This window comes from Gobius niger (genome assembly GCF_951799975.1).
Source record: "Gobius niger genome assembly, chromosome: 6".
NCBI lineage: Eukaryota > Metazoa > Chordata > Actinopteri > Gobiiformes > Gobiidae > Gobius > Gobius niger.
In genome coordinates, this window is record NC_136857.1 from 12,845,568 (window position 1) to 12,860,976 (window position 15,409).

At 39.7% G+C, this 15,409-nt stretch overlaps 1 protein-coding gene across 1 annotated transcript; it reads left to right on the forward strand.

The window, feature by feature from the left end:
- Positions 1–12,105: 12,105 nt before the first annotated feature.
- Positions 12,106–14,228, forward strand: LOC306964661 (uncharacterized protein). Its single transcript, XM_079558744.1, has 5 exons — positions 12,106–12,204; positions 12,752–12,965; positions 13,429–13,547; positions 13,627–13,777; positions 13,875–14,228. The coding sequence occupies exons 1-5, from the start codon at positions 12,184–12,186 to the stop codon at positions 14,180–14,182; spliced, it is 813 nt and encodes a 270-aa protein (XP_079414870.1). The 5' UTR covers positions 12,106–12,183; the 3' UTR covers positions 14,183–14,228.
- Positions 14,229–15,409: the final 1,181 nt, after the last annotated feature.

The window sequence follows — 15,409 nt, forward strand, 5'->3', positions numbered from 1 at the left end:
CCATGAGAATATTCCGTAAACATTGACCAAATCATTTTGATCAGTGATCAATCATCCATTGTCCATCTTTTTTTTGCACCTGTCCTAATCTCAAATACTCAAATTGAGCAACTTTTTGTAGTTGTCTGTCTGTATTACGTCACCTCTAAACTTGTATTCTCAAAGAGTTACCCAGTGCTCAAGAAGTGCTTTTTTACTTTTACCTGAGTAATTGTTGCTACTTACTTTTCTACTTGAGTACAATTATATTATTATATTATATATTGTTACATATTTCAAGTAACATTACTCTTGCTCTTTACTCCATTACTCTTCAGTCAATGTTTCAAGCTACTTAACTCGACCCATCTCAACTAATGTCACTTGAACTCAGTCCTAGATTACAGTAAACAGTGACTGTTAAAGGGGCCCTTAGGGGCTGGTATGTGGTAGAAATATTTATTGGTTTAAGTTCATAGTTGATATATTAAAATACACAATTTGACAAGCACTGTTTAACTGCCAAATACTTTGAGCTACTATGCCCTACAGGAAGGACTGACAGCTAGAACACACGCCTCTGGATGCAATAGTGTGACTTCAAAGTCCTCATGAATATTTAAAATATTAGAAACTACAGCCAAATATGAAAACGATTAATATTTGATTGCCTTTTTTTCTTTGCCACAACATTGTTCATCTGTATTCTTGCACACATCAGATCTGTCCCTAAGATCAAAGCCGTGCCCTCTCACCCCTGCTCCCCCTGTGTGTAGTGCTGCTCTATGGGCTGTGAACACTATCCAAGCAACTGCAGCCTCCAAGACACAAAGACAAGAGGCCACCTGACACCTGAAGCCAACTCGAGAGCACTCAGTGGGTCTGCACACACTCGTATGAAACTACCTGAGCCACTGCAAGTCCAGTCAAACAGAGAAACACAGGTCGAGATACAATGTGGTTTGTATTCTGGCATTGTTTTAAGTGTTTTCATGAAAAGCGATGTGTAAAAACAAGAAAACGTGTGTTTTTTGTAGAATGGAAACACTGTTGGTCCCTGAATTTGGTTCTGGAGGTCAGTTTAAGTATGGGAGCACAAACACTATGATTTAATGTGGGCTTGCCATCTTTTAGCATTGCTTGTCATGTAAGTCGTACAAAGTTATGCTGTATTCAGATGGCATGCTTCTCAAGCGTCAAAAATTGAGGCAATCGCACTTACGTTTATTGTCAAATGATGGTGAATGCATTGTTCAAGTATCAACCTTGAAAATGTCTAAACTAAAATGAAAAAGTTAGAACAAAACCAAAACCCTTGCCTCATCTTTTCATCCACACACACATTTCTGACAGCAATCTATGGACTTAAAACCAATTTAATCAGAAGGAAATCTGAGTATATTTGTGCTGAGATAACACCAAATCAGTCATTTCCACTGACGCTCTGCAGCTAATGTCACAATGCTGCAGTTGAAGCGAGACGCTGGTAATGTTTAGCGGAAGCCAGTGAGACGCCTTGGGTCTGGACTGGCGGCAACCAAGGTGTGTTCTGTGGCTTTTCATGTGAAACCACCTGAAAGTACCAACAAAGCTGCTCCTCCTCCTCCTCATCCCCCCCTGGATCTCTTCCTCTGCTCACAGCTCACAGTACAAAGCCCGGACAGAATGAAAGAGTGATGGAGCGGAGGGGGTGAGGAGGAGGCTGACGCAGTGGCAAGTGAAGAAAACATCAGAAAAAGTGGATTAGACATTAATGAAGACAATGAAAGGCGCCAGGAAGATTAGGTTGATGTCACTGACGGCTGGTTAATCTATTGGCACAATGGATAGATAATAGTTTTTATGGATGATCATTATGATTCACCATTTTGTGACTTTAAGATCGTTCCAAACACACAGGATTGGATTCTCTTCTATTCTGCTTAAACCTGAGGGATTATTGCATTATACATTACTAAATTAGTTCACCCTGGATGTCTACAGGTTTATGGATGTATCAAAAATAATAAACAATTATAGATTTTTTAAACTTGTGAGTAATGTAAAGGGCCCATATGCTGACTTTTATTAGGCTTTATGTTTGAGTGGTATTCAGTCAAAAATAGATGTGTTTTATTTCTCTAATGTGTGAGTATTTCTCCATACTCAGTATTCCTGTATTAAAAGTCTAGACAACTTCACGGGACTTGTGATTTTTTCAATAGTCATTTCTTCTCCACTGTAAATATATAGAACAAGGCTACTATTGCTCTAAAGGTTTTGCTCTCCAGCGCCAGCCGAGAAATTAGGACGGAATTTCTTAAGTCCATTAAAATGTGATATAACAACAAGCCGAGATAGGTCCTTTAACTCTGTTTAACTCTCCAGGGCCACGTTTGTAACGAGGGTGTGCAGACTTCTATCTCAGTCATCGAACATCATTCTCTATTTTGAATGTTCCCTTCCCCTTCTGGACATGATTTTTCTTCTGCCTTCTTCTTGCACTTGTTAAATTGCGGGTTACACACATGCATGTGTGTAGTTCAAAGACCTGTGTGTTTTGGTCTGACTGTGTGATATACGAGGGTTAATATGATGAAATGGGCAGAGTGGAGTAGACAGGTCTCCACCTGCACGCTCCCAAAGAGACGCTGCACTCCGTTTAATACCGACGCGCTGCCGTCACAAGCTCTCACGGACCAGTGAAGTGTGCTTTTCTGTAGCGTGGTTTCACCTGAAGAACCAGCTCTACGTCTTTAACTATGGTCAAGGCTGAGGCTGCTTTATTGTGTGATTGAATCTGCGTGACAGTGCAGAGGAGAGTTGGGCCAAATGTGGAATGTTCACAGTGACGGAGGCTATTGCACTGTCTCCTCACAATCTCACTCGAGCAGAACTCCGCTCTGCAGGGGGACTCACCACGCACAAAAACACTGACCGTGTTATTGTTTTCTCTATGGTTCCTGAAAGCATCACTCTGCCTACGATTCAGAAGGTCTATACAGGATTATACATATTAAATCAAAATGTAGGCGTCTGGGAGTTAAAGACTTGTGATTACTCAAGGCATGATTATAATAATTGCACTAACTCGTACAATTACGGTGTTTGAGGTCTTCACCATGAGCGCCAGAGTTACCCCACGTAGCCGACGATTTAGCGCCACCTTTAGTCTTAAATGGGAAGTATAACACAGGACAGGAGTCAGGAAAGCACCAGCAGGTGGCGACATTGCACACGTTGCACACTGTACATCTTTGAACTTACCGCGCCGTTCCCACAATCAATAAAAGAGACGTGTTAATTGTGCATTCTGCAGAGGTGGGTAGACTAGCCAAAATACTTACTCAAGGAAGAGTAACATTACTTTAAAATCATTTAAGTAAAAGCTAAATGTAGTTACCCAAATATTTTATTTAGCGTGAGTACTGAGTAACTGAACATCCAGGAGGAGGACATTGAGGAGGTGGACAGTTTCAAGTACCTGGGTGTTCACCTCAACAATAAACTGGACTGGTCCCACAAGACCCTGTACAAGAAGGACCAAAGTCGCCTCCACCTTCTGAGGAGACTGAGGTCCTTTGGCGTGAGCAGGCCTCTGCTCAGGACTTTTTATCCACTACGCTGCCGTGTTCTGGGCCCCGGGCAGCACAGAGCGGGACAAGAACAGACTGAACAAGCTGGTCAGGAGGGCCAGCTCTGTCCTGGGCTGCCCCCTGGACTCTGTGGAGGAGGTGAGGGACAGGAGGGTGTTAGCCAAGCTCACCTCCATCATGGACAACACCTCCCACCCACTGCACGGGACTGTAGAGGAGCTGAGCAGCTCTTTGTATCGAATTGCTCGAATGTAGTGAGTGAGTGAGTGGTTGGTGGTGGTCGGAGGGGCCGATGGCGCAGACTGGTTGCCTCGCTTCCGTCAGTCTACCCCAGGGCAGCTGTGGCTACAATTGTAGCTTACCACCACCAAGTACGGAGTGAATGAATAGTGCAATGTGAAGCGTCTTTGAGTGTCCAGAAAAGCGCTATATAAAACCAATGCATTATTATTATTATTTCAGTGGAAGACTGAGACACCACCAGTGCAAGAAGGAGCGCTATCGCAAGGCCTTCATCCCCACTATTTTACGCGTCAAAATGAAGATTTATCACTTAAATATTTACTCACAGTGGCCGCCCTCCTCCCCATAGCCCCATACTCAAAACGCACACACACACACAAGCACACACTCCAACATGATAAAGTAATGGTAAGGCTGGTACAGATGAACTAGGTAAGGAAAGACCATCAGAGGGAGGACCGGGAGCAGCACATCAGCCGCACCACCACAGGGCACCCAGGGGAGGCGCCACAGAGGCACCACACCTCCATCCGGGCACCCACAGGACAGCACCCACACAGTCACAGCCAATCACTGCTCCCAAGGCAGAGGGCTCCCTCAGAGGAACCAATGTTGGTGATATTCTTAATATGTGCAATAAAAGTTAGCTCTGAGTCAAAAATCACAATATAGTTTTTCACCTGTGTGGCTTAAAAGACAGTGGCTGTAGTTTGGGTAAATGTTTCTCTCTCAGGACCAATGACTAAAACTTCAATTTCACCTAATAAGTAATATTTACTTTCCCTGTGATTATGCCAAGCTATATCCACCTTTAAGCGGTGGATTCTGTATTGGTGGACCATGAGGCCCAACATAACACTGACTGAACATGCCTATTATAATACAGCCATTTGATTGCAGATCAATGTCAGTTGTTGTTGTCTTTATCATATTTTATATTTTGATTTTAATTTTTCAATTTTAACCGTCTTTGTGCATGCCGTTATAGCCTTATAGTTTTACGTTTTTCTTATAGCTTATTTCATCTAAATTCTGTGTTATATGTTTTATGTTTCATGTTGCACGATTGCACTAAGAAAAATTCCTAGTTTGTGAACCTGTTCTCAAACAATGGCAATAAAAACTATTCTGATTCCGATTCTGATTCTGATTCTGATTCTGATTCTGATTCTGATTCTGATTCTGATTCTGATTCTGATTCTGATTCGGATTCGGATTCGGATTCTGATTCTGATTCTGATCACACAGACAATGTAGAAATCATAACATGTAGGCTATACTGGCTTGTGTAATGCCTGATCATGTCCCATTTAGTGCACTGTTGTGGTGTATGGTATATAATAGGCTATGTGATCAATACTCCTTAAACATTTGTTGAATTTATGATTCCACAACGCTGTTTTTGTTTTGCAGTATTTCAGTTTATAACAGTCAAGGCCTAATGAAGGAGCACAAATTACTGATTATTTAAGCTGTCTTTATGTCAACCCTTTTCAGATTTGAATCCGCTCAACATGTTTGTTTACACATGCACTGAGGCTTCTCTCCTATTGACATGTATCTCTGTGATCAAAGGAGAAGTGTAAAATTTTCTACATCCCGCAGACACTCGTGTTGTTTTCGGTAGAAAGAGGAAGCACTCAAAGCGGACACATCTCACGTCAAAGTGAATACTGACTCTGTGACTCTGGTTTAACCCTGCCTGGAGTCTCCTAAAGGTGCCAAATGTACAGCAATGAAAAACCCACTGGGATGTGATTTCCACTGCTTTGTGGGAATCAGATCCTGCTGTGTAAGCTGTAGTTTGGCATCTATATCACAGAACTATCAATCTGTTGTACCATGTTTGTGTAAGCTACCAGTCATCCAGGAGTTTTCTAATATGACCATATTCAAAAACTTTTTTTTTTGTTTAAACATTTCTGGGATCTAACCGGCATTTCATAACACGTCATCTGGTTTAGTAGAACAGGAAGAAATAATAATTAACCTGTGACTAAATAGGTTCCATTCACAACTTTCTAGAACAGGTCTTTCTACAACAGGTTTTCTTATGGCGTTGGCTCAGGATTCAGGATTCACATCCGTAACCCAAACATAATATCAGTTATAGTCAATCAATTGGCATTTTGAGTTTTAGTGTATTTGTTTCAATGTACAGCATTTCTGTACTGCAACTTTGTGTTCTGTTGATTCAGCAAGATCTGTTGATTTAAGCATTGATCATAACTCTTGATAACTTTCAAAACACTGTATGAGCTGTCACTGTTTGGAAAGGCCCAAGACCCAATGAAAATGGACACACGACCCACTTTTGAGTCCTCATCCACCAACTACAGTTTTTCTCATTTGATTAAACATTAAGTTCCATTAACTGCACACCACCACCAACTAGGTGAATACATTTCTCAAAAACAGGACTCTGGGACTATTTTCTCAGACCATCCTTCCGTCCGTATTCTTCAAATAATGGTTTATTTGTCCCTTATTATTTTCCTGTTTGCAGTCATGATTTTCCCCTATAGCATTTGGAAAAGGCCAATTTATGCAGTGACACAAACAAAATACATTCCGCTGCTTATAAAGACAGTACTAGGGAAGTAACTGATGTGATACTTATTAGACGGAAGACATTGTTTGTATATCATCATTTGATTATGAGGATCACTTCAGTTTTATAGGCCTAAATTACATGATTTCCAGACCGTTTAATGTATTTGTGTTATTAGCCATAACTGAGCATTTGCATTCATCCTGACTTTTCCTTGTGTCTCTCTTATCTTAGCAGATAGTGGCAGATGATTTATGCCCAGTTCTCTCACTCCTCTCTGTGCAGTGGCGATAAGGCGGGGGTTAGCGTGTCTGCGTGGCTTTATGAGTGTTTATTGAGCGCAGATTGTACGACCTACTACTGGACGATGCAAACAGTCTTCCGTGGGAATGTCAAGTCCCACCAGTTCCCAATCCCATCTTTTTATCTCCAGACCATTCCCAAATGAGCCCAATACATATGGTTCTGGACTGGTGCTACTCCAACTACAGGCATACTGTAGCTCATGGTATGTAGGTTTTTTGCAGTACTGAGGAGCCTTTGCCATTCTTGATCAGGGAGGTTAGATTTGTATAAGTTTGGATTTAGACCTTTTACATTTCTGATAACTTTTTCTTTGTAGTAAAGTTCTCCTGTCTCTTTTTGTCCTTGTCTTCATAATCCAGAGCAAAGAAATAAACAAACACACACAAAAATGCTTTTTGTGAATCTAAAATCTGACCATTCCTGGGAGTAATGCCTCACTGACAAACAATTATTCTAGTTTGCAGTGCTAGATATAGCCAGGCGGGACTCATTTATTAATCAACTTCACATAGAGTGTAGACCCACAGAGAAAGGGAAACGAATATCTGCTAAAGGACAGCAAAGAGTGTCTGGTTGAGTCTGCCTCAGGTTTTGCATAATAGTGCCTAGCTCTAACCTCAGTGTGTCCAACGGTCTGCTTTGTGGATCAGGCCTATGGATCTAGATCCACATCATTCAAATTAATTCTCACACTGAGCAAATAGAAACACAAGCAAGTTCTGCACATCTGTAATAAATAGTATAATTGTCTTTAATTCGTTGTATTTATTACATGTCTCAAAGCCACTCCTCTAGGAGGGGTCTGGATTAAACAGATTAGCAGAGCTGACCCACTGTGTCTGCCTGGGAATTTCCCGCTAACTCGCCTGTGTACAGGTGATTTGCGTATTCTCAGCAATCCAAAGGGTTTGGCTATAACTGTAACTCACCACACCTGGACGCTCTGACAGGCCTTACCCCTCAGTCATTGATTAAATATTAAATGTCTATAGAGGTGTAAAGCACACACACACATATATATATATATATATATATATATATATATATATATATATATATATATATATATATATATATATATATATATATATATATATATATATATATATATATATATATTAGGGCTGAGACAAAATATTGGATTGGATTGGATTGCAATACTGTGCTGCAATGGTACATGGTCTCAACTGATATAGCGCTTTTCCAGCTACATTAGGCACCCAAAGTGCTTTACAGCAAGGATCCAGCCATGCACTCTCTCAGTCATACACCAATGTACGCAGACACTGGAAAGTATCAATACTTTATCAAGTATCGCAATACTTTCAATATTTGTGTTTGGAGGCCTTTTTATCCTGCACTCTTTTGTTTTACACAGCACTTTGTTACATTTTGTGTTAAGGCACTTTTTTTTACTCTTGTGTATTACTTATCTTAATGACTTACTGTGTTGCAATATGTATCGGATCGGCCCCTGAGAATCGTGATACGTATCGGATTGTGACAAAAGTGGATCGTCCCAGCTCTGATATATATACATATACATATACATATATACGAGAGAAACTAGAGAAATACCAAGGGCTCAGAGAAGAGCTGGAGAAAACCTGGAGGCCTGTGCTCGTGGTCATTGGGGCACTCGGGGCAGTGACCCCCAAACATCTTGGTTCAGAAAAGCGCAGTTCTAGGAACAGCAAAGATACTGCGCAGAACCCTCAAGCTCCCAGGCCTCTGGAAGAGGACCCGAGCTTGGAGGAAAAAGAGACCGCCCGCGGAGGGTGAGGGAGAGTTTTTTTTTATATATATATATATACCATAGGTGGACCTGGTTATGGACTTTCCCACTGTCTCAGCAGAAATGATCTTAGAAATCATCATAATAACGATGATAGCCTTAATATTGCATAATAATAATAATAATAATAATAATAATAATAATAATAATAATAATAATAATAATAATAATAATGATAGTTGAAAATGTATTATTTCATAATAATAGTATTGTTTTTAATCATTGTACTTTTACACATTTCACGTTCTCACATGAAAATAATCATGTGAAATGTTCCAAATCAATGTGAACCCCACACTATGTAGGAAGCTGACAATCAGTTTTGCTCACCGCCAAATATTTAGAAAGGCATGCGTTTAATCCAGAACATACTGCCATAGCTAACAGTTGGATGGCATGTTTACAAGTCGAGTCAAGAAACCAACCTGTTGTCATTCCTTGTCTTTATTTTTAACTGCACTGTCTATTAATAGCTGCACATTCCTCTTTTGCTTAAAATAACATGAAGTTATGCCAGGACTGTGAGGCAAGTTGAAGACGTTGTTTCACCAGACTCATGTGTCACCTGCTCCTGTCTAAAGCAGAGTCCAATGTCTGTGGCCTTATCAACTCGTCTGAGCGCTGCAGGTGCACAGCATTATAGGAATCCTAACCGTCGCTCAATACAGAGCGCAGGGTTTTTCCAAACATGTTTATCAAGTCTTAGAAGAACATGGACTATTTTCTTTCATTTAACTATACATGTAAGAGGGTAGTACTGGCAAATAGCATGTGCTTTATATTTCATAAGAAAATCTGTGGTGTGGGAGGTAACAAAAATATAAATATAACATGGATGTCACAATTTGCTCCTTTAGTCTACACATAGTTGCATTACAAATGCAGTCAACTCATCCACCTAAGAGATATATTGAGACCTTTTTCTAACAGCTTCCTTTCCTGCTGCTGTCCTAATAGGGGCCAAATAACCCATGCCAATAAAAGATCTGCCTAATTCAGTTTCAAGTGCATTTTCTTATCTGTAATCCAATAATTAATGTTCAAATGCAGTACAAAACAGGTGCTTTCATGAAAAGATAATTTTAGTCTCTTCACATGTCAAGCGTCATGAAAAGTATTAATCACGTTCTCCAAGTGTGTGCCGTCATCAAGGGCAATTAGATATTTGGATAATAAGGGTATTTTTAAACAATAACTTAGCTAATTATAGCTTATTCTAGTGATGACATAATCAGGTTTACTGAGTGACGTTGAATGCGGGAATCTCTATAGATTTACTGGCTCTTCCTTGCTCAACAGGTTCCAGTATAATCTATTTTAAAATAAACAGGTAGTGATTTTTTTTAGAGTCGTAGTTAATCCTTCACGAGGTATGAACCCAGTCTTCTCTGTAGCAGAAATAAGATCAGATAAGATAAGATAAGATAAGATAGAACTCACAATGTAGAAGTTCACTCAGCTCTCAAGAAACACTCAGGCAGGGAAACAAGTAATAGTAAATAGAGGTATCTTAGAATCTGTACAATGAATAATAAAAGAGGAAATATAAAAGCTATTCTAGCTCTCACTAATAAGGTTGGTGGGCAAGAAATATAAATAAACGAAAAATTAGCTCACAGTAAGATATTTTCCTCCCGCCTTAGACGAGCGAATTTCTCCTGTGCAGCTTCACCCACATCTAAATGCCAGTGTGACGCTTCATTTGAAAGCTAAGACCTACAAAACTGATATAAACAAATCTTTATGCTCACATGGTTGCCGTGTTGTCACCACTTTTTGACTTTTTTCCATCGCTTTATGAACACTTTTTTTTGCTCTTTATCGGCTTTTTTGTCACATTGTTGTCACATTTTCATCACTTTTTTTGTTGTGTTTTCATCTCTGTTTACGTCATGTTTTCGTCGCTACTTAGATGCTTTTTTCCCCTTACTTTCAAGAACCCTTTACATTTGGGGAATGGCAAACTGGAGAAAATGTGCTCAGTTCAGGTGGGCGTTAAGAGGTTAAAACGTAGTGCAAAGTTTGCAGTCATAGTGCAGGTGGTTGATAAAGTGACACCGATACAGAGGTTGTTGCACGTTATTGCACGTGAGTTACAGTCGTGTTGTACAGTCTGGCAGTGGTGGGGATGAAGGCCCTGCCGTGTCTCTGTCTTCCACTGAAGGAGCTGCTCAGCTCCTCTACAGTCCTGTGCAGTGGGTTAGACATCCTTAATGGATGAGAGCTTCACCTCCTCCACAGAGTCCGGTGAGCAAAGTGGAAAATGGAAATTAACCATGCTTATATTACCCATGATCCCGCATGCACAACATTAATCATGTGCTTTGCCCTTGGAGAGAAAACATTTGGACACCTGAGCATTACAAAACAGCCTTGCATTAAATTTAGGATGATGGCTCAGGAGATGTTTTATTCGCAACTCAGAAATATGTTACAGGTTATATTGTCAGTTTCAGAACTTTAAATGAAACCCTTCCTATTTTTGTACCAAGCTTTTGAAGTGGGACACTCTTTTGCTGTTGATTTTCATGGAGTAATCATAGGTTTCTGCTGTCTTAGTGTCACCGTGCACTCCATTATCATCATTGTCCTAAATGGTTGGTACTTGGATGGGAGAACACGAGTGTATTGCGAGTGTGAATGCTGCACCAACATTTAACTGTCAACCTTGGGCCTGTAGTTACTGGAACACCCTCCAGTTCAGTACTAATCCATCCAACTGATAAACTCGTCCCTAACCAAACATGCAGACCAAACATCGGCCTACAGCATAATCAAATTACCTAATAAGTGGTGGTTAGCCTGTACGTCATTACAAAGGACGGTTTTGTGAGAGAATTTGCCGACTGGACACTTTTCTCGAAAGGGGGAAACCCTGATTCACGCACTTCCTACAGCACCACCTATAGACCACTGGAAGTCCCAACTCAAAATACTGTAAAAGGGGAACAACTTAAGACACAAAGCACTGAATGTTCTTAAGTGATCGTGAATGACGTGTGCATTCAAGGTGGAAAAATAAGAGTAAATTGGAATGAGGACATGCGGATACATGTAATTATAACACAAACAATGGCATTACAAACACAACATGATTTATGCATAATCACGTCACATAGAGCTTTTTAAGAGATTACATTTATGAACATTTGATTTGTTTTTGACGTTGAACACAAATCAAAATAAAGATTTTATTTATGTTGTTAATTCCAATGAAATGTTACAATTAATTTATGATCTGCTTCTGTATAAATTACATAAGTGCTCTTACTGGTTATTCAAGACAAGTCCTTTTATCTTTACATAAGATTTTATTTGTATGTTTGTTTGTTTGTTTGTTTGTTTGTTTGTTTGTTTGTTTGTTTCTATATTTAATTTGAAGATATATTTATTGTGGATTACAGCTTCAACATTCGCTATGGGATAGATCAAAACTATAAAGTGGAAAGCACCTCCCATTATTGGTGTGGCTAACTGAGAAGAGGAGGAGGTTTTGGCAGGGCTGTATAAAAACTGAACCAGGTGCGAGGACTAACAGGTGAACTGGTCTGTCCACAAGTCTCTACATTTGGATTTACCACATTAAAACCACTGGGGGAAGTAGGTGAGCATTTTTCTCGCACACACACACACACACACACACTGATGATGAAATATATCTGTGCTTAGATTTTGTTGCTGAGAGTTTCTTTCATTTTTGTAGGTTTCTTTGTTCACACTTAGACCTGCCTCTCATGTTGGCTGAGATGGAAACGGTACGTTCATAGAATCAATTTTTTTTGTTTAATGTATTTGTAATAAACATATTATATAGTTATATATGTGTAACCAAAGCTAAATTGCCATGTATCTATACAGTGAAGTGAGACGTTATCGTGCCGGTGAAAGCACAAACACTTGCATATATTTGCTAGTCAAACCAAAATGTACAGTTACCTGGACTATTTATAACCACTCATTACTGGCATCTGAATAATAAACAAATGACTGCTGCTCATGTTTCAATGGGGCCTTTGTTAAACTTGCAACACATACAAATGGGGCACATTTATAAAATTTATTATTGTGGAATCATTACAGCTTAAAAGGTAACGCAAATCAGTACTTTTAAACTGTTTATGTTACTATGGTGGCATTGACGGTGTTAGAACTTTCACTGCCAATATTGCAATAAATATGATAATAAAAAGGCAGTATTTCACGAAATTGCAAGTGCATTGGCTCATCAAAGTGCGATATCTCAGCCCTGTTCATAAAATGTCTAGATTGATGTTTATAAAAGTGATTCCAATGTTTTTGTAGTTGCCTCGACTCTGCCATGTGCCAAACGAGTGTGTTCGAGGGGTGTGGACCGTCGCCCCGTCTTGTCTGGAGGTGGATCTGGAGGTGATCGAGGAGTACCTGCAGGAGCACTCTCTGGAGGTGCAGCCTTTCCCCACGACCACCTCCCCTTCTCCTGCAGCTGGCCAGCACACACACACCCACCACCACCACCACCAGAGCACCAGAGGCATCGGTGAGAGGGCAATCCAAACAGCTACACTGACTTTGTTTACTGCTTTCACTAAAGGGCAGTGAAAACTAGGTTGCAGTGCAAGTAGTATAGTCGCACTAGAAATGGTAGAAGCTGTGATTGGTCTAATTATGGGTAAAAAGGAGTAGTATATAATAATTTGATAGTGATATATTCATCCACTTCTCATTCACACTTTATCTGAATTCTGTCCTGGGGCAGAGTGATGGAAGCATGGCAGCATATCTGCCCCTACGACCTGACTATCTCACACAAACACAGTCAAACACAAGCCAATACAATGTGGGACAAGTGCATTGCCCAAGGACACAGAGTCAGTATGCAGTGGTTAGAAGTAGGGTTGAGATAACCTTCGACTCACAAAATAATGTAAAAAATAAATAAATAAATAAATCGATTAAAAAAAATCAACGTCACTTTAAAGATGATTTCTGATTCATTCCAGAGTATATCAAAAACAGTTGGTCTGGTCAGCATCCGTATCAGTGGCACTGTGGACCCCAGACTCCAAGTGAGGAACAGGCCCTGCCTCCAGCTTGGCCAAGCCTGCAAGAAAACAACTGGGTGAGTTCCTATATGTGAATAACAGAGTTAGTCCCCAGAGAGGCTGATGTATTAAAATACAACCCTTACTGTTTTTTAGGATCATACTCCATATCACTATGAGACTCCATATGAAGACTCAGACTCCCAGTCGAGCAGTTCCCAGTGTCAGGAATACACAGATTTCCCCTCTCCTGCCTCTGATACAGAAGACGTGAAAAAGCAAGGCCTGAATCTAGCTCCACTAACAGGTACCAAATCCCCATATCACCAAATGATGACCACCATGAGTTCACTTAATGGCAGGCCTCTCATTTGGACTTTTTTCTCTTCTGTTTTTTGTCTCAGGAAAACGGAAGGAGCGCCTGTTTCAGTTCCTGTTTGAGATGCTGCAGACTCCATCCATGCGGAGTTGTATTTGGTGGGTTCAGTCGTCCTTGGGCACTTTCCAGTTCTCGTCCCAAAACAAGGAGCGTTTGGCGCAGCTGTGGGGCCGGAGGAAAGGAAATCGCAAAACCATGACCTACCAGAAGATGGCGCGAGCCCTGAGGAATTACTCCCGAACTGGAGAAATACAGAAGGTGAAGAGGAAGCTCACGTATAGATTTGATGAAAAGACACTGAAAGGACTACAGGGGGCATCCACAAATGTGTAGAAGTTGGCATAGTATGGGAACACTTAAATAGTTCACACTATAAAGCAGAAGTTCGTTGTAAAGCGCTATTACATGCTGTGTTCCTACTCCAAGAGTCCCTTGAAAAGAAATTCTCATCGGCAGAAAAGGGAATTTTCCCGTTTCTAAACAAAAGCAAAAATCAACCAAACTCTGGAATAATAATAACAATAGTGAGAATAAGAATAAGAATATTGTTGTTGTACAGTATGATAAAGGCCTTATGGAAATTAACCCTAATTTAGCAGCATCTGTATGGTTACAAAACATCTAAATTATCTGTTTTTTACATATTTATGAACACTTTACTAGTTCTATAAAATAATCTAAATAAAAGTGTAAAATCAGTGAATACTAAGTATTCAAAAAGCCAAGGAAGTTCCTGTTAGTAAATGCTAACTAAGATTTTGTAAATCACAAACATCTACTTTATAAGTAGACATATATTGTTAATGTTATGTTTTCTTGTCCTGCATCATAGATAGTTTTGCTTAATAGGGTTGTTTGTTTTTCTCTATATAAGTATGTGTTGTTGTTGTTGTTGTTGTTGTTGTTGTTGTTGTTGTTGTTTTCATTATTCATGCACTGAATTAAATATTTCATTACATCTGTAATAAGCCTTTGTGTCTTTATACATAAGCAAGCAAGTTGAAATATTTTCGTTTTATTTCATTTATGGGCATATTTTTATTGTCGGATCAACCCCATGAGATGCACCATCAGAATTTCCTGTATAAAGATGTCCTAATGATAAACTTCTAAAGGTGCCATTGACATGCAATTTTCACTGGATGCTGGAAAGAACCCACCCATACAAAAATAAATCAAATCATAAATGGTACAAAAGTCTTTATTGGTAACAAATGATTTAAGATCCCTTGTATTGATCAACGACTCCAATGCGTTTTGCCCATTCTTAATCAAAAATCATGAGGCTTTTGTGGGCCTCTTCTTTCTTTAGATCTTGGATTCAGTTCATGTAATCGGACCATTCTCGTGCCTTGATTTTACACTGTGTATTTTCACATTGTTGCACATAATTTATGTCTGGATTACTTTGGGTTGTTACCAACATCTAGTGAAGGTTTTATGATAATAGCACCTTTACAAATATTTGCTGAGAAAATGGTGACATGTTCAATACACACGCAAAGTGAGTGACTTGTGACAGTTGCACCAATAAGTCACTGGTTGATCAGTTACAGACAC